This window comes from Prunus mume, linkage group LG2 (assembly GCF_029339155.1).
Source record: "Prunus mume cultivar Tortuosa linkage group LG2, ASM2933915v1, whole genome shotgun sequence".
Classification (NCBI taxonomy): domain Eukaryota; kingdom Viridiplantae; phylum Streptophyta; class Magnoliopsida; order Rosales; family Rosaceae; genus Prunus; species Prunus mume.
Genome location: NC_142699.1, coordinates 19,287,194 through 19,313,349, shown reverse-complemented (window position 1 = coordinate 19,313,349; position 26,156 = coordinate 19,287,194). Strand labels below are relative to the sequence as shown.

General features: G+C 36.7%; 3 protein-coding genes and 1 pseudogene across 4 annotated transcripts; 2 read left to right on the top strand and 2 right to left on the bottom strand.

Moving 5' to 3' along the window:
* Positions 1-857: 857 nt before the first annotated feature.
* On the top strand, positions 858-3,430 carry LOC107880140 (cytochrome P450 CYP749A22-like; annotated as a pseudogene). Its single transcript, XR_001678440.2, has 5 exons — positions 858-1,422; positions 1,510-1,724; positions 1,872-2,103; positions 2,282-2,657; positions 2,759-3,430. The product of XR_001678440.2 is annotated as a cytochrome P450 CYP749A22-like (transcript).
* Positions 3,431-5,819: 2,389 nt separating this feature from the next.
* On the top strand, positions 5,820-7,938 carry LOC103342098 (cytochrome P450 CYP749A22-like). The gene is made up of 5 exons (XM_016796661.2): positions 5,820-6,139; positions 6,228-6,451; positions 6,602-6,834; positions 6,970-7,348; positions 7,452-7,938. Exons 1-5 carry the CDS (start codon positions 5,848-5,850, stop codon positions 7,878-7,880), a joined length of 1,557 nt encoding a protein of 518 aa, XP_016652147.2. The 5' UTR covers positions 5,820-5,847; the 3' UTR covers positions 7,881-7,938.
* A 1,708-nt stretch (positions 7,939-9,646) lies between these two features.
* On the bottom strand, positions 9,647-13,987 carry LOC103342020 (Chaperone DnaJ-domain superfamily protein). The gene is made up of 5 exons (XM_008245580.3): positions 13,773-13,987; positions 11,180-12,808; positions 10,590-10,703; positions 10,235-10,384; positions 9,647-10,090 (listed from the first exon to the last, which is right to left on the bottom strand). The coding sequence occupies exons 2-5, from the start codon at positions 12,800-12,802 to the stop codon at positions 9,944-9,946; spliced, it is 2,034 nt and encodes a 677-aa protein (XP_008243802.2). The 5' UTR covers positions 12,803-12,808; positions 13,773-13,987; the 3' UTR covers positions 9,647-9,943.
* Positions 13,988-18,272: 4,285 nt separating this feature from the next.
* Positions 18,273-21,828, bottom strand: LOC103342019 (ACT domain-containing protein ACR4-like). Its single transcript, XM_008245579.3, has 8 exons — positions 21,355-21,828; positions 20,787-20,859; positions 20,641-20,686; positions 20,426-20,540; positions 20,235-20,302; positions 19,562-20,152; positions 19,330-19,434; positions 18,273-18,936 (listed from the first exon to the last, which is right to left on the bottom strand). The coding sequence occupies exons 1-8, from the start codon at positions 21,356-21,358 to the stop codon at positions 18,595-18,597; spliced, it is 1,344 nt and encodes a 447-aa protein (XP_008243801.2). The 5' UTR covers positions 21,359-21,828; the 3' UTR covers positions 18,273-18,594.
* Positions 21,829-26,156: the final 4,328 nt, after the last annotated feature.

Here is a 26,156-nt window from a genome sequence, read left to right as displayed (position 1 = left end):
CTTTTGATTTGCTTTTCTTTGTTTCCTTCGTCATTTTGTTTTTACTACATGTTGGATTGTTCTTCCAACTATCATTCCGCAAGCTACAATTACCATTCCAATACTTATCAATCACCATTTTCCATTTGTTTTATCTAAAGTAATAACAGTTGTTAGTTGTTTGTACTCCCTCTTCAATGCCTTCAATAAACAACCCCCAAAAACATATGTTCTACTTATAATACTCAAACCAAATTGAAAACTAACAGGCGGACTACGTACTACGATGAGTAAGTTAGAAAAGACCAATTGATGTTAAGAGGAAGGTAGACAAATACGATATAATATATGATACCAAAAGTCTAGGAGGACATAATAAAACATTACATGAGGGGAGGATACTATGTTGCCAAATGTTAGAATTTAGTAGGCGTGTTGTATGTTGCTTTGATATCGTTGTTGGTTTATGTGATGAAGGAGTTTAGGACAATAGACAATAGTTGAAACAAAGTGATTTTATTACATTGAAGAGAATAATACATGACTTAGTGTAGGCTAATTGGCCTCCTTAGTTTTTTAGCTTATTGGTCATCACACTTGCTTAGACTTGTTTCGACTACTTGGCCCTTCACTTAGATTGGTGAGCTTATTAGCTCCCTTATAGTTTGGGAGGTTTTTTTTATTGGACTCCCCATTTGACTTGGGTTGGGTAGATTTTGTGCTCCACCTTGCATGATCACATGTATGTCTATTTATAGACATGATCCACCGCCATACCGTGGTCCACCGACTTAGGAAGACTAACCCCAGCCACATATGTTTGGCTTTCTCTAGATAGTTCTCCAAGGTCGCATGTGGCTGCCGACTTCCCATCAAGCTTCTAGATTTTTCTATATTTTTTAGCACAAATGTGCATTAATTTCAACACCAAAACAAAGAGCCAATTAGCTAGGGATGAAAACGTACACCAAGAAGTCTGAATGGGGCCCAAGGTGGCAACTTCTTCACCACATGCATCCATCCTGATTCATTCATAGTTTTGACTTCATGCTGTACAATATGTGACCTCAGAACAAGAGCAAGAAACTTAATAGCAGACTGTTGAAATGAGATATTAGATTTAGATAGAGCTAGAGAGGAAAAACTATACGAAAAATATGAGTAGTTTGGGAGGCCTAGTTATCATTCTTTCAAGCTTTCTGTGTGTGTTTCTTCTTCTCTTATCTTTCCTCAACATCTTTTACAAACTATGGTGGGCTCCAACTCGCATACAGAAGCTGATGGCTTTGCAGGGAATCAAAGGCCCTTCCTACAGACCTATCCATGGAAACACCAAGGAAATCTTGAACATGAAAAGGGAAATTATTGGCAGGCCCATGAGTTTATCCCATGACATAGTATCTGCAGTTCGACCTCATGTTCATTCGTGGACCAAGATATATGGTAACAAACCATTTCATTAACAGTGGTTTTTAAAAAGGTTTTGTGGCTAAGAATCTTTGGTCATTTTTAATTTAAATGCAATTGCAGGGATGAATTTTCTTCAGTGGTATGGTTCTCAAGCTCAGTTGGTCATTATGGAACCCGAGTAGATACTGAATAACAAAGATGGAGCTTTTGCAAAAAGGAAGCCCCAAAGCTATGTCAAGAAACTTTTAGGAGATGGTCTTGGGACAACCGACGGTGAAAAATGGGGAAAATTGCGAAAGCTGGCTAACCATGCCTTCCATGCAGAGAGCTTAAAAGTAAGTCCTTAATGTTATGGGTATATGAATTCTTGCAGAGAGTGCTGTAGTGAATGTTGTATCAATTATCTATGAATGCGAAAATACTAAAAGATCATGAATTTAAGGTAAATTTTCTTATTCGATGACGGGGTATTGATTTACTAGAGCATGGTTCCAGAAATGGTAGCTAGTGCCGAGACGATGCTAGAGGGGTGGAAAAACAGTGAAGGAAAAGAGATTGAGGTGTTCGAACCATTTAGGATGTTCACTTCTGAAGTGATTTTAAGGACTGCTTTTGGCAGCAGCTACTTGGAAGGACAGAACTTTTGGAGAATTTAATGAAGTTATCCTTTTTAATATTCAAAAATGCTCTCACTGTCAGATTTCCTGGAATCAGGTAATTTTCCATTTAACGAAATTTTGACTTGGGGAATAACCACATTGAAGAAGGGATCATATTCTTATCTGTGTTTCTTCCCATCTGCTGCACAGCAGAGAAACTATTCTCAACAGTATTCTTCAAAGATTATGTCAGTTGCCACTTCTCATGTTTAGGCCTTCATTCAAAATTGCAGTAAGTTTTTTAAAACTAGCGATGAGATCGAATCAGAGAAGCTTGAGAAAGGAATGCGCGACTCCATAATAGAGATTGTTGAGAAAAGAGAACAGAAGGCAATGGATGGAGAAGACAGCTTTGGGAGTGATTTTCTTGGATTACTTTTAAAAGCTCATCATGATACCAATGACAGCCAGAGAATTTCGGTTGATGATTTGGTTGACGAGTGCAAGACATTTTACTTTGCCGGACAAGAAACCACTAATAGTATGCTTGCATGGACTGTGTTTCTCCTGGCACTTAATACAGATTGGCAGGAGGAAGCAAGAAAGGAGGTCCTGCAATTATTTGGTAGACAAAATCCAAATCCTGACGGCCTTTCCAAGTTAAAAACTGTAAGAAACTCAAGAACTCGACCTATTTGCTTTCGATTAATTATGTCTGCAATCCTGTTTTCTTTTTAAATATCCAATCATTTATGTTCATCACCGTGCAGATGAGTATGATCATCAATGAGTCTTTAAGGTTATATCCTCCTGTTGTTTCCGTGGAGAGGAAGGTCAGAAGGGAAGTTAAACTGGGGAAGCTCATTGTTCCTGCTAACGTTGAATTGATAATCCCAATTCTAGCAATCCATCATGAGCCTGAATTTTGGGGGGAAGACGTGCAACTTTTCAAACCAGAGCGATTCGCGGAAGGGGTTGCTAAAGCTACTAACAATAACATAGCTGCATTCTTACCCTTTGGAATGGGACCCCGGACATGTGTGGGCTTCAACTTTGCGATCACAGAAGCAAAGATTGCTCTGTCAATGATTCTCCAACGCTACACCTTCACTCTTTCCCCTGCTTATGTCCACTCCCCGTATGAGTATCTTACAGTTCGTCCACAACATGGAGTTCAGGTTGTGCTGCACACTCTGTGAACTGTCAAAAAGTACCACCAGAATTGCCCATAATCTTGATCTTAGTGTTTATAGTATATAATATACCGGGCAAGATAGCTTAAATAATATACAGGGCAACCTCTGTTTGAGGCCCTGTTATGAGGTGGCAGTGGCACTAGCTCCCTCTTTCTATTTTTCCTTTTTTTTTTTTCGCTGCTTTGCTGCTTGTAATTACGCTCCTTGTAGAACCATTTGTTGTGTGGTTTTTCGTTTGTTTTGTTCTTTTGGCTTGTTTTTAGTTCTTTGATTTGGTGTGTCTGTTCTGTTGGTTTGGTTGGGCTTGGCTCCCTTTTGGGCTTTTGCCGGTTGGCCTTTATGATATCTTTGTTGACCCAAAAAAAACAAAACAAAAACAAAAATCATTCAAAAAAGCATCGAAATTGTTGTTTGTGTTTATTTTGAGTTTCTTATTTTGTTTCATTTCATTTATTTTTCTTTATTTATTTCTAGTTTATAATTGAATGATTAACATATTAATTTATGTCAATTATTAATACAACAATTATATAAATCAAGAATAAGACGAACAACATATCATATCACCAAACATAATCATACCATCAAATATAATCATGCTTTTTTCGAACTCATCACTAAGCATTTGCATATTTATTCACACCATCTTTTTAAAAAAATATTTTTTTATACTTCTTATTTTTAAAAATTATTTCTTAAAATATATTATGGTCTAATTATGATGCGGTTCAGTGCCTCTTTTTGAATGGCACATTGTTTCTTTCTCCTCTTCTTCTTCTTTTTTTTGAATGAAGTAGGCTCATTTCAGCCCGGCCCAGCTCAATGGGCTTTTTCAAGCCCGGCCCATGAGTCAGGCCTGGGCTTTGAATTTTCTAAAAAAACTCAGCCCGGCCCAGCCCGTTATTTTTTCTCTTCTTTTTAAAGCTCAACCCTACCCGACCCAAGCTTATTAAATTTGGGCTAGACTAGCTCGGCCCAGCCCATTAACGAGCCCTAAATACTTGTGTCTACATGCAGCTTAACATTAGAGAGAGAGAGACTTTACTTTAGTGATAACATGCACGTACTTCAGAAAGGATGTAAAGTTAAATTTCAAATTTTCTTCATCCTAAATATGATTACAATTTATAGCAACAGCGATATTGTTTCAACTTAATCACTTACACAGCTTAATAGATATGATATTTTATTACAAAAGGTATTGGTATTATTAAGTTGTTTTTTACTTTGTTAACGTTTCTGATGTGAGAACACTATATTCTGCTTGATCTTGAAATTACGGAACACAGAGTCCTCAAAACTTGAAAGATAATAAAGAAATAGCAAATTGTTGTACAAGAAAGAAAAAACAAAAAGATCGTGACGAACGTTCGAATATGTCAATTCAAATTTAAAACCTTTGCATGCTTTTCATCCTTTCATCCTTTCATCCTCTTTATTGTCATCACTCTTCTGCACCTTGAGTTTTCTTTTTTGGCCTTATTTAAATGAGCAGGTCCAGCTGCTAATCGTTGACACATCAGAGCTCAGAAAAATCATGAGTAGTTTCGTAGAAACAGTCAGAATTCAGACTGAGTTTATTTCTGGCTGGCTGCACAATTATATTATATTACACATGTACGCCGTTTTGGATATAATATATGTGATGTGATGTGATGCAGCTTAAACACTCTACCATATATATATATATATATATCGATAGAAATGATGGGAAAGATACGTAATATATATAGGGAATGTGGCCAGCCAGCTAGCAATATTTATCTATTCTAATGGGATTAACCTATAAGAAACTCCAAATCCATGTATGATATGAGCCATAATTGTAATGACATGGGCAAATATTATAATCAACCAACCTTGCATTTGGCTAACGCCATCTGACGAGCGTCAATATAATATCATGTCAAGTTTATAATCTATAATGTATGTCAACTATGGCAACTATTTTTTATCAATCTCTCATATTAAGAGATTCTTCCAAATAATTTTATTTGAGGGACGCTCTTTAAAGTATTCTACGAATTTTTTTTCCAACAATTCAAATAATTTTTTTTTTAAGTCTTCATTCATAAATCATCTTTGAAAAAAAAAATTAGACAAATCGAAAACAGTTTAAACATCTAATTATGTCCTACAAAATCAATGAACATAGTACTTCAATAAAGTACTAAAATTTTAACAATTTAATTGAGTAATCAAATGATATCGGATTCAAGTGATTTTTTGCAAAGATGATCTTCGAATGAATAAATATCAAATAGATTATTTGAATTAATGAAATACAATGTATGGTAGGCCTTACAATAGTGTCTCTCAAATAAACTTATTTGAGGGATCCTCAAATATATATATATATATATATATAGTCAAAAATGGCATCTTGTTTGTTTCCAATAATTCATAATGCTCTTCAAAGGGATGAAAATATATGTTGATGCACAAATATATCTCTTTTTTAAGACGCTGAAACCGATAATAGGGTCGAAATAATTTCATGAAGTCTGCAATTTGTACCCTCATTATTCTAATATGGTAGCTCTGACCTGACCGATTCTAATTATTAGAAATTATCGAAAAGAACAAAGAAGCACCCGACAGTTAAAATTGAGTATAAATAGATACATCCGCAAAGAGGAAAACATATCAATCAAGAAAAAGAAATGAGTTGGTTATTAGGAGACTCGATGTTCACTGTTTCAAGCTCTGTGTGTGTGTTCCTTGTAATTCTTTTAGCTCTCATCAGGATCTTTCGCAAAGTATGGTGGGTTCCAAATCGCATACAGAAATTCATGGGTCTGCAAGGAATACATGGCCCTGCTTACAGACTTGTCCATGGAAGCACCAAAGAAATCATGAGTATGAAAAAGGAAGCTATGAGCAGGCCAAGAAACATGTCACATGACATATTCCCTACAGTTCAACCTCATACTCACCAATGGACCAAAATATATGGTACGTAGGAACTCTTCATTAATTAACTTTGGTTTTTATCAATCTTTAATTAGTTCAAAGATAAATTTTAGTCGTTTTGTCGCAACAGGGAAGAATTTTCTTCAATGGCAAGGTACTCAACCTCAGTTGCTCATTGCGGAACCTGAGTTGAGCAAAGAGATACTAAACAACAAAGATAGGCTCTTTCGAAAACAGAAGTCCCAAGGCTATGTGAAGAAGCTATTTGGAGAAAGTATTTCCATGGCAGAAGGTGAAAAATGGGTCAAGTTAAGAAAGCTGGCCAACCATGCCTTCCATGGAGAGAGCTTAAAGGTAAGCTATTTTTACTATATAAAATAAAAAAAAAAAAAAAAAAAAATATATATATATATATATATATATATATATAGTTTGAAGGGGAAAAGTAAAATTTTCTATCGTGAAAATTTGGTTATTGACCGCAAGATGTTGATGTGTTACTAGGGTATGGTTCCTGATATGATAACTAGCACTGAGACAATGCTTCAAAGGTGGAAAAATCATGAAGGCAAGGAGATCGAGGTGTTTGAAGAATTTAGGTTGTTGACTTCAGAAGTGATTTCAAGGTCCGCATTTGGCAGCAGCTACTTAGAAGGGAAGAGAATTTTTGATATGTTGATGGAGTTGACCTCCGTTATATTCCAAAATGCTCTCAGGCCCAGGTTTCCTGGCATCAGGTAGCTTCTTTTACCTAAAATGATACCAAAAGAATCCACCATGTTTCTTTTAGCTATTGAAATTTTGTGAGCAGCAGAGAAGTATTCACAACAAATTTACACTTCTCATGTTTAGTCTATCATTCAAATTTGCAGTATGTTTTACAAAACCAGTGCTGAGATCAGAGCGGACAAGCTTGAGAAGGGAATACGTGACACCATAGCCGAGATTGTTAAGAAAAGAGAAAACAAGGCCATGAATGGAGAAGCAGACGAGTTTGGGAGTGATTTTCTTGGAGTACTTTTGAAGGCTCATCATGATACCAATGAAAACCAGAGGATTTCGTTCGATGACATTGTTGATGAGTGCAAGACGTTTTACTTTGCTGGACAAGAAACCACTAATGCTCTGCTTGCTTGGACTGTCTTTCTCCTGGCACTCCATCCGGATTGGCAAGAGGAAGCAAGAAAGGAAGTCCTACAATTATTTGGTCAACAAACTCCAACTCTTGATGGCATTTCCAAACTGAAAACGGTAAGAAAGTTAACCAGTTGATTGCTAGCTTATCTAATTACAGGCAGAGGCATTGTTCTCAATTAAGTTTTGAAATCCTGATTTTGTTCATTGTCTAATGCAGATGAGTATGATCATCAACGAGTCTCTAAGGTTATATCCTCCGGTTGTTTCCCTAAATAGGCAAGTTGAAAAGAATGTTAAGCTGGGAGGGCTCGTTATTCCGGCTAACGCTGAATTGCACGTCCCGAATCTTGCATTTCATCATGATCCTAAATTCTGGGGAGAAGACGTGAACCTTTTCAAACCAGAGAGATTCTCAGAAGGGGTTGCTAAAGCTACTAAAAATAACACGGTCGCCTTCTTACCCTTTGGATTGGGACCTCGAACTTGTGTGGGCATGAACTTCGCAAACGCAGAAGTAAAGATTGCCCTGGCAATGATTCTACAGCGCTACAGCTTCACCCTTTCCCCTGGTTATGTCCACTCACCAATTCAGTATATGACAGTTCGGCCACACCGTGGAGTTCAAGTCATACTGCATTCACTGTGAAACGTGAAGACCGAAATTCATTAATTTCAATAAATGTTGCACTTAATTTCTCCCTTCCCCTCCCACTGGTTATGGTAGCTCTTTTATTTTTTAGCAAAGACGAAATAATAAATGGAATGATAGCTTTTTTTTAGCGGTAAATCTCACTTTATGTTTTTTTGAAGTTCACCGACCTTCAGACTTTACTACACGAAGTTTCTTTATATAAGCAACAGTCTAAACTAAGGGTGGGCTCGGTGTGGTTTGGTTTGGTGTTGAGCCAAAATCGCATGCCGAACCGAGAGCCTCGGTGGAAGAAAACACAACACCGACGCCAAACTAAAGCACCAGAAAATTGGTGTTGTCAGCAAACCAACCAAACGGTTTGGTTCAGGTCGGTTTCGTTGTCGCGCCGAACAAAGTCGCTTCTAAGGCCTCATATCTGTGCGCAGCTGCGATGGAGGTGACGGGGAGAAGTAAATGCAGCGATGAAATCAAATGAGATGACACGAGACTGTGAGAGGAGAGAAGATACAAGGAAAGAGATTCAACCTGAACACAACCTAAATTACTCTAAATTAATATAATCTACATATTGACAAAATTATATATAATCTACATGAGATTCAAATTTAAGTGCAAAAGGACAAACTCACTCCCTGACCAACTAGCCTAGCTCATATCCGCATCTTTTATTTTCTTTATATTCGCTTTAATAAGATTAAAATGCGAAGTTCGATGACAAAAAATGGGAGGGGATGCGTTCAGGAGATTTGGGGTTTGCTACAGAGAACTAGGGTGGCATTTTAAACCGAAAAACCGCAAAAACCAACCGACAATATACCGCAACGCAATCGAGGTAAACCGAACCGCATTTGTGGTTGTGGTTGTATTTGATTTTCAAAACTTGCGGTTACCGCAAACCGCAAAGATAGCCGCACAGATGATGAGGTTGAATTCTACAAGGAAATTGAACATATGACAACTTGTAAGTAATTAGTTTATTTATGCTAATGTTATTTATGCTTCTTATAATAAAATGTATTAAACTATGTTGTTTTATTTGTAGATAACATTGGTGCTCAAACAACACAACGAGGTTCTTCAAATCCACTCACCGCCAACACTTGAGCTTGTAACTTTAGTTTGTAACATTGGTGCATTGCATTTTCCTTTTAGTTTGTAACTTTAATTAACTTTGAATTGGATTTTTCTTTTTTGTTGTAACTTTAATTCATTTTACTTTGCATTTTCCTTTTGGTTTGTAACTTTAAAGGATTTGGAATTGGAATGCTTGAGAAGTTTAACTTTAATTGGAATGCTTGGAATTGTAACTTTAATTTTCTTGGAATGCTTGGAGTTGTAACTTTAATTTTCTTAGGTGTGAATGCTTGAGAAGTTTAGGAGATTGTGAATTTATATATGTTTGAGAAATTGAGGTTGTGTATTTATTTATTTAGGTTGTGAATTTATATTTTTGTGAATGCTTGAGAACTTGCGGTTTTTAACCGCTAATTTATGAATTGCATTTTGCGGTTTACATCATAAACCGCAAAACGCGTCGGTTATTTCAAAATCACCGACATTGCGGTAAACCGCAAAATGCGATCGGTTTGCGGTTTCAAAATCACTAAACCGCAAATAGTGGTCGGTTTGCAATTTGAGTAAAAATTGCGTTACCGAACCCCTACCACCCATACAGAGAACCCCCTATTTTTTAGCCTCCTATAGGAAAATGAGGAAAGCATTACCACAAGGATTGGCCTGAGAAAGCGGAAAGCCTTAAATTAGTCACCCAGAAAAATCTGTGGGATAAATGGCATTACAAGACCAAACAAAATAGGCAAGTTAGCATTTGTACATTGAAACAATAATTTCCTTTGCTAACTACGAGAGACTACAACTGATTTACAATATAGATTTGTCACCTGCTAAAATCAGGTTGAAAAAATGCCAATGGATCCAATGACGAATCTGAAGCTATGAGGCAAATGCATCTGCCGCCAGAAAAAGGGTAAAAAAAATACCTAATCTATTGCAATCAGAAAATCGATCAATTGTGAAACCAAATTCAAACTATGTGTTCAACAACATGAAGTTAATAAAAGTTTTTCCTTCATGCGAGATATAAGCTTAAATTTTTCCTCAGCTTCAACCTGTTGGCGTACGTCAGTTCTTGATGCCCGGTCTGGGTGAAATTTCAGCAATGCCCGTTTATAAGCTGCATGCACCTGAAATCGCCATTCCCATTAAAATAATTTAGGTAAAATATATGAATGCATTGAAACCCACGTAGTTCAAATTTTCATAACCCATTCAACCAAAAACTACCAAGAACCTAAAGCATCTTAGATCAAAAACTTATTTTAACTTACCTCATGTGGCAGAGGACAGAAGCCAGCCCCCACTTGTATTCCTAAGCCACGAAGCAAAGAAGCCATATCTATACATGTCAATTCCAATCTTTTAAGCTCCTTCCTTATTTCAGCACGAAGTTGGTCTTTCAAATTTAAATTTTCTTCATCCTGAATATGGCATTATTGAACACATCAGAAATATCCAATCAGTTGTACTTGATCTTAAAACAAGATAGAGAGTCCTTTAAACTTGAAAAGTAAATAAATAGCTAACTGTTGTATCGGGGAGAGAAAAAAAGTCAAGACAGAAGGAAAAGCAGCATTCAGGGAAAAAATAAGATATGATGAATGAATATTGAATATTAATACAAACCTTCTTTTGCGTCTCTCTTACTTCTTCCACACGTTGCTTTTGCCTTCTCTGCATGTCTAATAACCGCATGTTTTCAGCCTTTCTCCTCTTGCGTAATCTTTGTGCCTCTTCTGCCTGAAAAACAGAAATATACTCAATGTCAGGTCAAGTGGTCATTCACTAGAGACTACTGAGCTCCTTTCAAGCTCAATTTGTACAAACAGAAAGCTATTGAAATACACAAAAACTACAAGTAACAAAAAAAATGTATGGATTATAGTTAAAATATTGGTTGGATTATGTCGAGCATGTATAAATACATTGCATATGAAAAACACTAAAATATTGGTTGGAATTTATCAGAACCCCTATAGCAAATCATAATATGTACTAAGGAAGACTGACTATAATACTCATGAATGAATAAAATTAACTTAAACTACCAGTCACAAAAGCCAAGTGGGAAGGTTCAACTCACAAGAAGGTAGAGGGTGAAAAAGGGAAATTGGTGCTTATTTTTGTGTAGTCTAAAGGCCCGATGGACCAAAATAAACAAACATAAACTTAAATATAAAAGTAAAACATAAAAGCTATGTATGCATGTGCAGAACCTGAATTTGTAAGACTTGCTGCCTAGATGCCATTTCTTCTTCTATTGCTCGCTTGTATTCAGCAGTCTCCTTGAGCTTCTCTCGATCAGTGATTATATCTCCTTCTACAGTGGCTGCATCTCTTTGGACAGGACTCGCATGACCATCTTCAGCATGTAACATATCCCTTAAATCACATGATTCTTTCCCTCTTTCTGAATCAAATCCCCCCCGATCACTACTTGCTCCATTACACGATGTGTTGCACAAAGATACTTCCTCAAAGTCTACCATCACATTCTCCTGGGAACAAGATTTTTCATGGACAGCACCAATTTTCTCTTCAGAAGGGGTGAAACCACAATCCATCTGTGTTTCATCAGATGGTTGTCCAGAACCTGTTTTGTCCTTTTCCTCAAAAGTAGCTCCATTTCTGCACTCCTTTGGCAAATAAGTATTGCAACTAGAAGAAGCATCATGAAATTCATTATTCTTCTTGCCCCTTAATTCAACTCTGTCATGGTCACCAGGCATTTCACCAGAATGTTTGTTTCTGCAGGAAAAATTTTCATCATTCAAAACACTAGGTTTCCCTTTATCATTGTCAGAACCCGGCAAGGAATCAGAAAAACTAGTTTCATCCCTGAACTTTTGCACATTATCCATAAAAGAAGTCCCTGTATGTTCCGATTGTTTACCACCTAGGTCTTCCTTAGACCACAAGGGAGGCTCTTCAGGACTTTGTTCTTCTTCATTATCATTTTGGGAACTCTGCCACTCATAAATAAGAGGATCTTCTTTTGGGACATTCTGATTTGATTCCACAGAACCATCCATTTGGGGACCAAAAGAACTACCCTCCCCGTGGCCATCACGGGTTCCAATAAAGTCTGGAAGGTTTTCCTTTTCATAATTTCCATTTTTTGAACTTGAACAAACAGGTACATCTCTCTGTGCTGTCCTATTCTCTACTTCAACATTAGCATGGGTATCACTATGAGATCCAGATCCACTAGCTTGATCGGCTGAACCAGACTGACCATTATGAACAACATGTTTTCTCTTTTGAGAAGCCTTTTCCCAATGTTCATGAAGCTTCCCATAAGACCCTTCTATTAGCTCGCAATCAGAATATTCACTATCAGATGAATCACTCTCAGACTCAAAACCTAAACCATAACGATTTCTGCCAGGAGCTTTACCAGAGCGGGTTTGCTTGCAACTTGACCGCTTTAATGCAGAACCCTTTTCCTGGACAACCTGACATTCATCGCCATCCGAAGTTACAGAATTCTGCCTATAGTTAGACGCAGGAAAAGAACTTTTGCTTGAGGTGGCATCACTATCCAGGTCTCCAACCTCTTCAACAGAGATTACAGGAGTAACGTAATTATCATCATCATTGTCATCATCTATATAGATGAAACTACGGAATTTAGATTTTCCATCTTTTCTCAATGTACTGGAACCTCGTGACTGTGGCTGTAAAGACTCGGGATAATCAACATCGATGACATCTTCATCTTCAAGATCGATGAACACAACTTTATCAACATCCCCTTTAACCTTGCAACTTTCCACACTTTTCTTCCCAGAACAACTTCTGAGTTCAGAAAATTCTCTTGATGGTCCTCTCCTTCTCATCTACTTCTGCATCCAAAAAAAAATGAGAGAAATTTGAGTTCCCATCACATACATTTCAGCCTTCGTAGCTGATAAAATAAATATTGGCAATCAAAATCCAAAAATTATGTACTGTAAAAGCATAATAATAAATGGAAATGGAATCCTTTTGCACAAAGGTGATAATTTCATAGGACTCATCTAAGCATGCTTATAAGTATAGAATTCAATAGACTCATTTAAACATGTTTATAAATATAGAATTCAAACGGAATCAAAATTGGGATACCCTGCATGCTACTTAGTTGAAAGAAATTAGCGAAAGACAAGGAATAATTGTCAGGAACTTAGATAAAACTTTCATGGGCAGATACCGCTTTTCATCTCAAGTAAGTTTCATCAGGTAAGCATTACTCCTAAGAAATCTGAAGATCCAAATGGATGAGCCTTTTAGGACCAGTTTACTGCAACCAATTCTCATCAAACAAACTTTTAATGTGTCTTTGGGTTTGTGTCTGTAATTATGATGGAAATAGGTCATCAAAGCACACATTCATCTTTAACTCGCACAAATGCCACACCAATGGCTTGCAATACAAAAACTCTTCACCTAATAATCTTTTAGGGCTTGTTTTCAGTCGAAGCAAATATATTATAGGTGAATAACACCAATGAAATCCCGAATACGCAATTGAAACAACGACCCAATAAAGTTTACGCAACTCTTACTTGAAACCCTAAAGAAAGAAATCAAATTTCAACCATTTTCAATGAAACAAAGCATAATCGCACCGAAGGGAATTGCATAACAACCAAACCCTAAATTCAATCAAAATCTCAGGGAGACCATTGAATAAAATCATTTATCAGGAATCCATATATTAACGCGTAAACATAACGAAGACACAGAAATTCAAAAATCATAATCGAAGGCTGAAAATTGGACAAATATGCAGAAAATCAAATGTAAAAATGGACGACTGAACCTCACCTTTCCAGGAAAAAAAACAGGGGAAAACCCTAGCTCTTCGTAGACGAAGCCACCACAGCGAAATACCCAAAGAAAAAGAGAGAGCTTCAGAGAATAAGGAGGATAGCGAAGTCGATATTTCCCTTGGGAGGGTTTTGAAATTGAAACCAAAATGTTTTGGCACCAAACGGACGAGCGAAATCAATTCAGGAAGACATGAACAGAAAAAAAAAATAGATAAATAAATAAAAAGTTGAATATGAAAAGATATTGCGACTGTGGTAAGTTCCGTCAGCCGTGACGGTAGCGAGCCTCACATACGAACCACATTCACGCTTTATAGTCAACGAGGCGTCAACGAGTGTGTTGATTGGTCTGTGATTTCCTACAACCTTACGCTAGCATTTTTGTTTCCGCGGGTTCTTTTCATTACTGCGCAGTGAAGACTTGGAATTTTTGCCATTTCTAGAATAAGACTTTGTATTTATTTCTGGTGGGACCAGCCTGCCAGGGCCATAGACTTAATCCTCAAGTTTTTATTTTATTTTAAGTGTTGTTAAATGAATTTTAAAATTAATTGTGTATATCTTATTATTAAACTATTTATTGAATTATTAATTTATCTTAATATAAAATGACAAAAATGATATATTAAATTGTAAAATAAATATAATTTTAATAAGTACACTCTACACATCATATTCAATCTTAATCAAATGTAAAGAAGTTTTCGTATTGCTAAAAAGAGTTCATAACAAATATAATTAAATGTAGATAAATATGATTACATCGGCCCATCACTTTGAGGCGTTCATTGGAGATCAGACAATGGTGAGGATTATTTGTAGCAAAAAAAATGTTGATAAGGCCCAATATATTGAAAGTGAAACGAAAAGGAAGATAAGCCCAAAGTTTTGGTATAATAATTTAGGCCTGGATCAATTTGCAAGATGATTGATGGGCTCGCACGTCACAAGACAACAACAAAGATCAACTCAACTGAACTGAACTAGCGGCAGGACTTCTTTTATGATCTGTAATTCATTGGCAACCATACAAAGAAAATGTACTCAATTTACAGAGCCATGGGAGGCATGTATATAAGTTTATATGACATACAGGAGATAAATCCCAATAACACACATGTGCCATAGAGCATTTTAGATAGCATAAACTTGCCATAGAATATAAACCTTGTGAAAAATTCAGTAAGATTTTGTGGCAATTAATTTAAGGCAGCAACACTAGAGGGGAGAGTAGGGGAATGGGATCTTTGCTCTGATAGAAGGAATTCAATGAAGAAGAAGAAGAATTTGAGCTGCTCCCCACCGAGTTCTGCAAACCGCTGCAATCCGAAGAGACATTGTTATTAGGGTTTAGCTGAAGAGGACAAGGAGCTCGTCTTTGCAGCCGATGACTCAAATGCCTTCTGAAAATATTGGTGTCATTTTTGTGAGCACAAGTTTGGAATCCTGGAAACTCAGCACTAGCACTGTCCTCCATTTGTGTGTGTGTTGCCCTGCCTATATTTTAAGTCATTTGGATCTCCCCATCTTAGTTATATAACTTTGAGAGAGATCTTAAGCATTATTTAATTCAGCTATGAATCATAAACGCTACAATAAGATTAGTATGTCACTGTGGACTTTTTTTCAAATGTTTCAACAAATGTCATTCATGAGATCGGTGGACTTTGACAGCCGGATAAACACTAGGCACGGTGCCACTTGGCCGATGGGGACTGGTCCGGCTAATTGCCAACGGGCCCTCATAGTGGTTTGCCAAATATTACTAGAGAATGGGACATCATGTGCAAATGTGCAGAATTTGCAAAAGAGTTGCATTGCCCAACGCCCACTCTGTCATGTGAGGAGGAATAAGTGCACATCTTCAAAAGCCATTGTTTTCAGTGACAGGAAATTCAGAAGCACATGATAGTTGAATTACTAAGTAAATAGTACATGCTCTCTCTCTCTCTCTCTCTCTCTCAATGAATTTTATTGGTTTGTTTAACCAAAGAGAAAGAAATATCTCAAGGTCTGCAGATGAATTTGGTTCACAGAAAGCACTGTTGGTTATATTTTATATGTACATGCATGGTCATGACTCATGATTCTGCAATAATTGTTATGCCAACCTAGCTGATAAAATTAACTAGTGTTTTAGACTTTTGATTGTCATTTGTTTTTCAAAAGAAAAAGAGTGGACATGTTAGGAGCATTGACTGCTGACTGATCCAAGCACAAGACAGAACAAACAGCAGTGTGTCTGTTTTGTGCAGTTCTGCATATTTTGGTGTTTCTTTGTCTTTGCAAGATGCATGTATATATTGATATATCATTAACTGCATCTTCTGTCCTCTGTAGAAAATATGGACATTCATTTTAACTAAAGAGACACAGAAACACATTGGTCGATTTAAAGAGAAGAGAACATGGAAATGCAGTATTTGTACACTACTTGTACAGTTATACTGTGTGTACCAGTCTATTTCAAAACGTACTTTTTTATTATTATTATCATAAATAAATGAAAAAAAGAAATCAATCAATAAAAGAAAGAAAAAAAAAACTGTAGCTTGACAGACAATGACAATGAAAGACAGTCAACAACAACAAAAAAACAATCAAAGGCCTAACATTATGCTATGAATATAATACCACCAATTATCATGTTACTTTTGGGGTACTTCTTATCTATCTTTTTCGGGTCAATATGAGTTATCTCTTGATTTCTTGTTGAGATAGCCAAGTGGCTGCACCCCATGATTGTTGCACACCAGCCAATAATGGTGAAGGAGGATATACAATTATTGACATTGGTTCGAAAGGAGGCTAGAAATTCAAAAGAGGGCGCATTTCCTCCCTGCCTTTTTTCTCTTTCCATGTATTTGTTGGCCTTTTTATGCTTTTTGTGCTTTCAAATCACGCCCTTCCTCAGCTCAGCATTTGGTCAAAAGGAATGTTCAAATTGATTTGGATTGGACTAGAAGGATTTTCGTGGACCATTCCAAGTTCCAACCAGAAATGGGTCCAAACCAGTTCCATGAAAACGTTTGGAAAGTTTATAGAACATACATCCAGATTCTTTCAAGTTTCGCCCTAACCGAGAAAGACTTTCATGCAACGGAGATAACATTTTTGCTATCTCCGATTAATAATGCATTTTTCTGCTGGCGAAGGTTTCAAAGAGTGAAACAGACGCAATTTAGAAACAGCGCAGTGTTGAATAAACCAAAATGGATGTAGACAACCAAACCAGTCAATAACTGTCAGTAACGCTTATAACGAATCTACGAGAATATTTTGAGAATAAACAAGAAACAAATTTGCATTTTGAAACGAAAATGCGTCTAGATTAATTAAAACATCTTTAGAAAACAAAAATAATGAAAACGTGTTTGGTAGAACAATTGTTTTTCAGGTGTATTTTTGCTAATTTCAGTTCTAATTTTTTTTAATTCTGATATTTTTAGAGGCTAAAATTATTGTAAACAATGAAAAAAATTTAAGCTCAAAAACTATCTTATCTCCTTTTTTCTTTTTTTCCTTTTCTTCTTTTTCTCATTTTCTCTCTTTCCTCCTCTTTTCTTCTTCTTTTCCTTCACATGGCTGCTTCTTTTTTCTCTTTTTCTTCCTATTTCCTACTTTCTTCCCCTTTTCTTCTTCCTTTCCTTCCCCAGGCCGTTTCTTTTTTCTCCTTTTCTTCCTCTTTTCTTCTTCCTTTCCTTCCCAGGCTACACCCACTCCTCCTTCCTTCCATGCCATGAATCCCATACACCCACCCATCTCTCTCTCTTGATCCACTAATTAATGGTTGTGATGGTTTGATTGGGTAATGATGGTGGTTGAGTTGGGTATGTGGTGCTTCTTCTTCTTGTCTCTGTTTTTTTCTTCTTCTTCCTCTGTTTTTTTTCTTAATTTGCAGATCTGTTTATTTTGGGTCAGAGAAGATGGGTGTTGTTCCTGTTGGTGGGTTTATCGGTTGTCAAGAGAGAGAGCTAGAGTTGTTGATGGGATGCATTCTTGTGTCTTCGGAAAACACTGAAAATGAAATCACTGAAAACAACTTTTTTTCATTTTCAACTTTTGTTCACAAAGTCAGATTTGTTTTCAGAAAACGTTTTGTGAGGGAAAACGAAAACGATGCACCGAACGTGTTTTTGTGAAAAACAGGAAACAAAAACAGAAAACAGGCTCTAAAAACATTACCGAACGGGCCCTAAGTGCCTGTTTCCATCTGATAATGATGGGATGCTTAAATAAAATGAGAATCTCCATAAACCTGTGTCCAATGGGAAATTGAGAGGTCAATGTTTGGTACCCTCTCACCCACCAAGAAAGAAACACAACTTTGAATGGAAACTTTTTCACTCAACAAAAAGCAGCCTTCCATGCAGCCTCTCATATTGGACCACTGTTTTATTATATGTCAAATTGTCAAGAAAATTTAAGTCATTGGACACTTCATAAGAAATCAGAACCCCAACCAGATTTTTTCTGAAAAAACAAAGGAGATTGATGGTAATATAAGGCTACCTACCAAAACATTGGATAAGAAATATTATGTACAGAGTTCTCTGATCATTTCACAAATCAGATTATCCTTCTTTGCTTTCTTGACCCAACGTTAGGTTGGATGACAGTAACAAATAAAGGCTAAAGGGGAAGCTGATAGGGGCGGTATTTACAAACACTTCACTCTATTGCTTTCGTTTACCAATGGCTGTGTTTCCTAAGTTAAAGTCAATAAACCACTAAAATGGTCTACTTTGGTGAAGTTGGACTAGAGCGGGTTCTTATGTACAAGAGGAGGCGAGATGTATGACCCATTCACCAGTTCTTCAAGAATAGGACCTAATCAATTTAAAATTGACAAAAGATCTGGACTTGAAGAGACCCCCAAAGAGGAACCTGGTTGGAGATTCCTCAGAACCTGGTTTTGGGTCTTCAGGGCTGCCTTTCACTTTAAGTATGGTCTGCCCAATTACTTCCCTGATTGCCTCTATGGTCTTGGAATCAACAGGGTAGCCTGATGCATCACGAACATAGAACGTATTAACAGCTTTGCCTGCTTTGGTTGCCACTTCTGCTCGGGTTACGGTAAGGCTATTCTCTCGAAAGATCCGAGTGACATCAGATAGCAGCCCAACTCTGTCAGTAGTGCAGAGTTCTAACTTCAAACCCTGAACGAGGAAGAAACAAATTATTTGTCTACATATCAATGGAGCCTCTCAAAAAATAATTAACAACTCAATAAAGTACGTTAAACATTACTCTTAACCTAGGGACGCATTGTTAACAGAATCAAACAGGTGAATGCAATAGAACATAATGAGACAAAGGAAATTCGTAAAACAAAAGGTCGACATTCATGTTTTTATAACGGCAATTTGACTCATAATCATATAAGTGCAACAACTAAACTACACATTAGAAAATCAAAATATCCATCACTACTTGTCATGCATTGGAGCTATTAATACCATCAAATGTATACTTTTGGTCACCATAGGAGGCTTTCCAGCCAAACCACAAGCAAAAAAAACCAAAAAATTGAAATAAAATAGTCAGCTCACCTCAGATACTCTTCTCTCAATAGCTGCTTCAAGGCATTGTATCACTCTTTGTCTCTCTGCATCTGATTTCACAGGGGATCCATCTATATGCCTGATATAGTATTCCTAGAAATGCATACAAACAATAATTAGGAAAGCCAACTCTAACCAAATCAAATCCAAGTAAGGCTCATCTCACCTCGCAGCCCAAGAACACAATCATATGCAAGTTGAAAATGTGAAAATGGCATACCTGATAAGCTTCTGGACCCTCAGCATCAATACTTGCATGAAAAACCACATATTGCATGTCTGTCAAAGTGCAAACTGTATCGAAGAGAAGCTTTGGCCTATCTTTACTCCGAATAGTCACCACCGAGTAGTCTTTGTCCTGCCAATTAACAACATTCACATTTGGTCTTTGGTTGTCATCCAAGAGACCATCATCAACTCGTTCATAATCCCTATCTGCAAACATCATTTGGTGAAGCCTTCTTTCAGTGTGTGTAACAGCGTGAGATACAACAGTCCTAGCTCCCCTGGTTTTGTTGCTGCCCTTAAGCACATTGCATAATAATTCCTTAATCCTGGCTAACCTCTGAGGATCAGTAACTGCCAACCCCGTCTCCTCATCAGTAACGTGCATCACTGACGCAGCCCTTGTGTTGTGCGTCCAGACTTCCGCACTCACTACATTGCATTTGAGATTGGTGAGGACAGCACTCACTTCAGAGAGTAATCCCGGTCTGTCACTTCCAGTTAGCTCAATTGCAGTATGGTCCGTTGATTGTTTAACCCCAACAGATCTCATGGAAGATGCAAAGCAAGCCTCCGGACCAAGAGACTGAAAATAAAGTGAGAAATTAGAGGCTTTTCATATCAAAAACAACCAAAAATAGGAAAAACAAACGTCAAGCACAACTCACCTTTTGAATATACTCCAGAACCCCTTCATCTGTAACCTTGTTTCCATCTTGATCGGTGACATTAAAAACTGGTTTAAAAAATAAATCACGCAATTAGTTTCTAACTCCAGAACAAAAGAACACTAAATTTTTACACTGATAAAAAGGTCTTCCACTACTAACAGTCACAAAGGTAATAAAAGGATTGTTACCGTCCATGAACCAGCCACCATCCGAAGAGATATACGCTTTGGTTACGATAAGGTTAAGATCAGTTAGAACTTGTACAACTTCCAGAAGTATCCCATACTCGTTTGCACTATCCACCTGCATCAGAAAACTAGAGTAAGTACAAAACTTCCGTAACACGGAGGAAAAGGGCCACGCTAAGAAAGACACATAAAACGATGAGAAATGAGAGCCGTACCCTTATCACCGTAGCATTCTTGCAGGCTTTGTTATCAATTACAACCCTGACAAAACAGAAGTGGACAAAGAGATGTAAATCTTAAGATGTGTATCGTACAAGATTATGTTACTTTGAGTCACCTTGAAGAAAGTGAGATTGCATACCTCGGTGGGTTCATTCTCCGGATGAGTTTCTCATATTCATCATCCATGTCATGTGAAAAGCTCATGCTAACCTCTGAAGAAAACCCACACCCAAAAAAAAAAACAAAAAAAAAGGAAAAATATAATTAGACAAAAAGCTAGGAGAACAAAAAGAACCAATTGGAGAAGAAGAGAACCATTGTAACCAATCAAGAAAAGATACTTGTAAATTCCAAAGAATATAAGGAAATGAAAAAAGCCATCGAGTAAATCATTTGAAGGACTTGTTCACAAAGAAAAGATAACTCAAAAATCCAAACTTTCTCACAAAACACAACTTTCATAAGCGGGCAGCAGACAGAACCAAAACCGAGAACAAAGAACTATTTTTACAAATTTCCATCACCCACTTCACAACTAAACAAGCCCCACCCCCTTCTCCAAGACAGGCACAAAGGACCCAAAGCAAAAGGCAAACCAAGGAGGACACTGAAAATCAGGAAGCACACAGAACCCGACAGACACCACAAATCGAAGAACAGAGTACGAGAAACCAAAATGAAATGGGAAAAATAAAAACAGCACCTACCCATTTCAATTGCTGAGGATTAGTGAATCTCTTACACCAAAAGCTTTTTCCTTTTCTTGGTTGTCTAAAAACAAAGGAAGAGGAGAGAACAAAGGCTTGGTATGTATGTAGAGTACACACAGAAAAAAAGCCAAGTGGTATATGTTTATATACAGAAAGAAGATCTTAGAATCTTAGGCTTTCCTGTTCTTGATCTCTCTCACTAAGGTAACAAATAAACTATAATAATTCTATACCTTTAAAGAAAACCCAAAATACAAAAATTTAAAGCCAACCCATTAAAACACTCTCCAAAATCAGACAACCCCCGACACAATACTCCAAAAACCTGCAAGTTCAAAAAGTACCACAAAACACACTCACACAGTTTTCCCTGTTTCTCTCTCTCTCTCTCTCTCTGTGGCATGCCCTCGCTTTCTTTATATGGCCTCTCTATGTCTCTCTCTGCCACTTTCCAAATCCAATTTTCTCTATAAAACGAGAATAAAAATGACCCCGTAAAAAGAAAGTTTCCCAAAAATACAGAGTGGGGCTGGCTTGCTCGCTCGCTTGCTCGGTCAGGGCCCTGGCTGACTCTTTGAATCTGATAAACCAACTACACCCGCGCACTTTAGCAACGACCTCCACTTTGAGGGATTGGTGACATGGCAGCGTGCTAAAGTGCGCCGTTGGGGTAGGACCAGGTTCGGTAAACGGTAAAACGATAAAACTATGGGGGAAAGTAATAACCTCTTCGACTCCGAGGTTTGTGGAGCTGACACGTGGAAAATCAAAGGGATGCAGTCAATGGACGGACCATGGTTTGGTCCGGTCTGGTCTTCAACTTTTACCAAATAACGGTTTGTCCTTGTCGCCTTTTAGGACTCGGTTAAATTTTGTCGGAAACGCACCGTTTTGGTCAATCTTTTTGGGCTAAGTCGGTAACTTTCTTTTCAATTAATATGTACGATTTAGCATTTAAGTGAGTTTTTAATTCTTGGTTAGTGAAACCGAAAAACGATGGAATCTGAATCTGCATCTGTTTTTTTTGGGGGTGGTTTCAATGGTGAGACTAGTTAATTAATCTGCACATAATCTCCTTTCTTATTACTTTGCCTCTTGGACTTGCCCATGGGGCACTGTTAAAAGTTTTCACCCCAACTCTCAAAAATGCTGGTGAATATAAATTAAATATGAAAATACTTAATTTCATAACGAAACCAAATGAAGAAAAAAAAAACGCAAATTCTCTAACAAATCATATATAACGCCTAATTGAAAATCATTGCAGTGAAGTAATTGCTCCATGGGTTAGGAAAACTAACAAATGCAAGGTGAAAAGTTTCTATAAGAAAATCCTATCAGATGACTCGGATCCATAAATATAACCAAAATCTTCCCAATTCACGTCCATTAAAAAATCTTGCAAATATTTCAACCTTTTTTTGCACACATGAAATATATCTAGGATTTTAACTTCTTCTTCTTCTTCTTTTTTTGGCACAAAAAGTCAAAATATCGTGTCTCTCCATCATACAACAAATTAAAGAACTCGATAAATTTAGAGTAAGTGTCATGACGAATAAATTTGATTTTGTATAGAAGAAAAAGGACACTTGTTATTCTTATTAGATGATTTTTTTTATTTTTACTTTGAACAATTAAGTGGTTAATCATTTTGTTTATGATCTGTTTCATGTCTAGAATTAGTTGGCCTGTGTATGCAATATTCATGGCATAAGCCATAAAACTACCCCACAACATTGGCATGATCTTTAATTTCATTATCCAATGGCCATCCCAAATATATAATAAACAGCATTTCTGCACAAGTGGACTGCTTGCTTCTATAGCGCAAGGATTATAATTTTTTTATTGTTTAAATTTTGTTATGGGTGACATGGTATGGTAGTGACGGAAAACAAAATAGAGTCCAAGTCCCCTCTATCCGCGGACTAAATAAACCTAGCTACTATATATTCATTAACATAATTGGAGATTCAGAATCAACCCAATCATGAATCATTACGATTCATTAGTGGTGTCCCATGCATGTATTTGTTAATCAAAATTAACTGTTTTTTTAACAATCGACAGTTTAAAACTACACTAATCTATGTGCGAATAGAAATTCAATCTCGAGTACAAGAAAAAGATACAAATACAAATTACATCTACAAATATTATATTAAAAAAAAGAAACACAATAGCGTATTTAATTGACCAACTAATTGAATCTACGTCTGCAAATGAAGCTAAACTCTAATATAAATTATAGTATGTATCACCAGACCGCTTAGTCTGTCTAATAAACATAAGTTGGCGGCCTTAGGGAGACTTTGGAAAAACACAAAGGAGAAAGAAATTTTGTAAAAGAAGCCAAAATGGACAAAATTGCCCTTATTTATTTTTGGATTTCCTAAGGAATCCTTTACATTTGCATGTTTTGATTTGAAAGTTGAGAGGTTTTTCTGTCTTTTTTGAAAAAGCTTTGACTTTTTCCAAAAGTGAAAAAAAAAATTTGCTAAAACCTAAATTTACTATGAAGGGTAATTAGGCCGCCGAAATTGTAAATTCATATATTTGTGTGAATATTCATATTCTTATTCATAGGATAATGTTTTTGGTGGATATGCGTGCCCCACGTCCACAAATCCCACATGGTTAGGCAAACTGCAAGCCAAAGCATATAATAATACGTTGTATTAGTAGAGTATATGAAATAATACAAATATTTATCACTATACGATCCTCCTCTCCCTCTTTGCCAAAATATTGCTTGTAAATATAAAATTAGAATATTAGAATTGAGTCAAAACATTTGGTGCGCGCGCACATACGCGTGTCTTGTGGTTCATGCCGGCCTCATGCTCCTCGCACGTGGCCCCATCTGCCACCTCTTGCCTTATATATTTTGAATATCAATTGTAACATATCCTTAGGCCCACCACAGACAGCCAAAAAGCTTCAACCCATAAAACTTTTAGCAACATTAATGTTTTGTTGTATAACAAGAAGTTTGTAGCTCGACTGGTTATCAAGCGTTATTTATCTATCCTCGATGTGCTTTTGGTATTCTGACAATCTGCCCATTTTTCAGGAATGTGCCCTCACCTTGCATAAATTCATTGATAATGGTAAATTGGGTGTGAATTTGGTGGCATCCACCTAAAGAGTGGCCTGAGTTGATGGGTATATATAAGCACACCATGAGTGAGGGCGATAGGTGGTGCATGTAGTGGTGCTACATCTATGCGACGGCCACTTTATTACCACAAAACTTACTAAGGGGAGCTACCATTTGTGACTCTGTTGAGTTTAAATGTCCACCCAAAACCCACCACCTTCGTCCATAAACACCCGACTTTCTATACAATCATAGCTAGAGCCTAGAGCCTAGAGCTTATAAAGAGACGACCCCAGAAACCCTAAGACCCAAGCCAGATGAATAACTCATCTCGGAATTTGTCTTCTTACGATTGACCCCCCCACCACTATATATTGTGCCCCATTTGAATGGGTGACCACCCCCGTGAATTGAAGAAACCTTTCAAGTGGTGTCCTAATCATCCTCCTTTTCTCTTTCCCTTCTTGTTCTTGAGTGTCCTAGAAAGGGCACACATATCTTGGAGATGACTTGCTTTCCAAGTGCCCTAAATATCTTATCTTGTAATGTCTTGGGAATTTATGCATGTACGCAATTGTTTGAACCAAATTAATTTTTTCATATTGTAATGTCATTAATATTTATACAGCATTATCATTTCATTCATGCCTACTTATCTTGATGAAATCTTCGTTGAATCAAGAATCTAAACTTGGATGATTAGGATAGTATCAATGAATAATCAAGTTTTAAGTTAGAATAATTGAAAGTAACATAATTAACGAGCAAATCACGTCCAATATGTCTAAATGCTTAGTTACATGAGTTATTCATAATGAATCATAACATTTTTAAATTTATTAATCTATACACCATGATTCTTTATTTTTATGATTGAATCGTATATATCACTCTTCTACATTGTTAGTTAGTCTTTCCTTTTTATACGTGCACCAATTTGATTATCACAATCATGATACATGAGGGTTTCTACCCAAACAAATTCATGGATCCCGAACCTCTACATTTAGAGTTTAAGTGTTTACCTGCATTTAGCAAAATCTTGACAATCATAATAATCTAACCATTTAAAGATATGACACGTCAACAACATAAGTATTTAATTTTCTTTTATTCAGAAAATTATTTAAATTTAACAATTATTTGTTTTATAAAAAAAAACATAAAAGAAAAATCGACGAGGTGAGGGGAGAGGGCTATAGGTTTCTTCACGAAAGGTGAGGTGTAATTAAGAGGGGGCTGCGAGGAATTAATACATAGAAAGATTATCAAAATGGGAAGGGGTTGCGGGCATTCAGAGAGAGAGAGAGATGATGATGAATGGTATACATAGTGGCTTGGGTGCTGTTGGGGTGGGGTAGAGAGATGATAGATGGTATGTTTGCTTGGGTGTGTTGGGGTTGGTAGGGATAGATAGGAGTGGGGAGGTGAAGTTGCATTCTGGTTTTTTAATTTTTAGATTAGGTGACCTTTTAACCTTATTTTTTTAGTTTTAAATTGAATTTTAAAATATTTGAAGTTATTGATTTTTTTATTATTAATTCTTTAAGGTTATATGTTTTTTTTTTAAACAGTTAAATTATTATTATAGTTAAAATTTTACTAAATGCGAATAAATACGTAGACTCATGGACTCGGATCCCAAATTCATATGACAATGCTCGTCTTTGAATCAAATCTTACTGAATGTGACTAG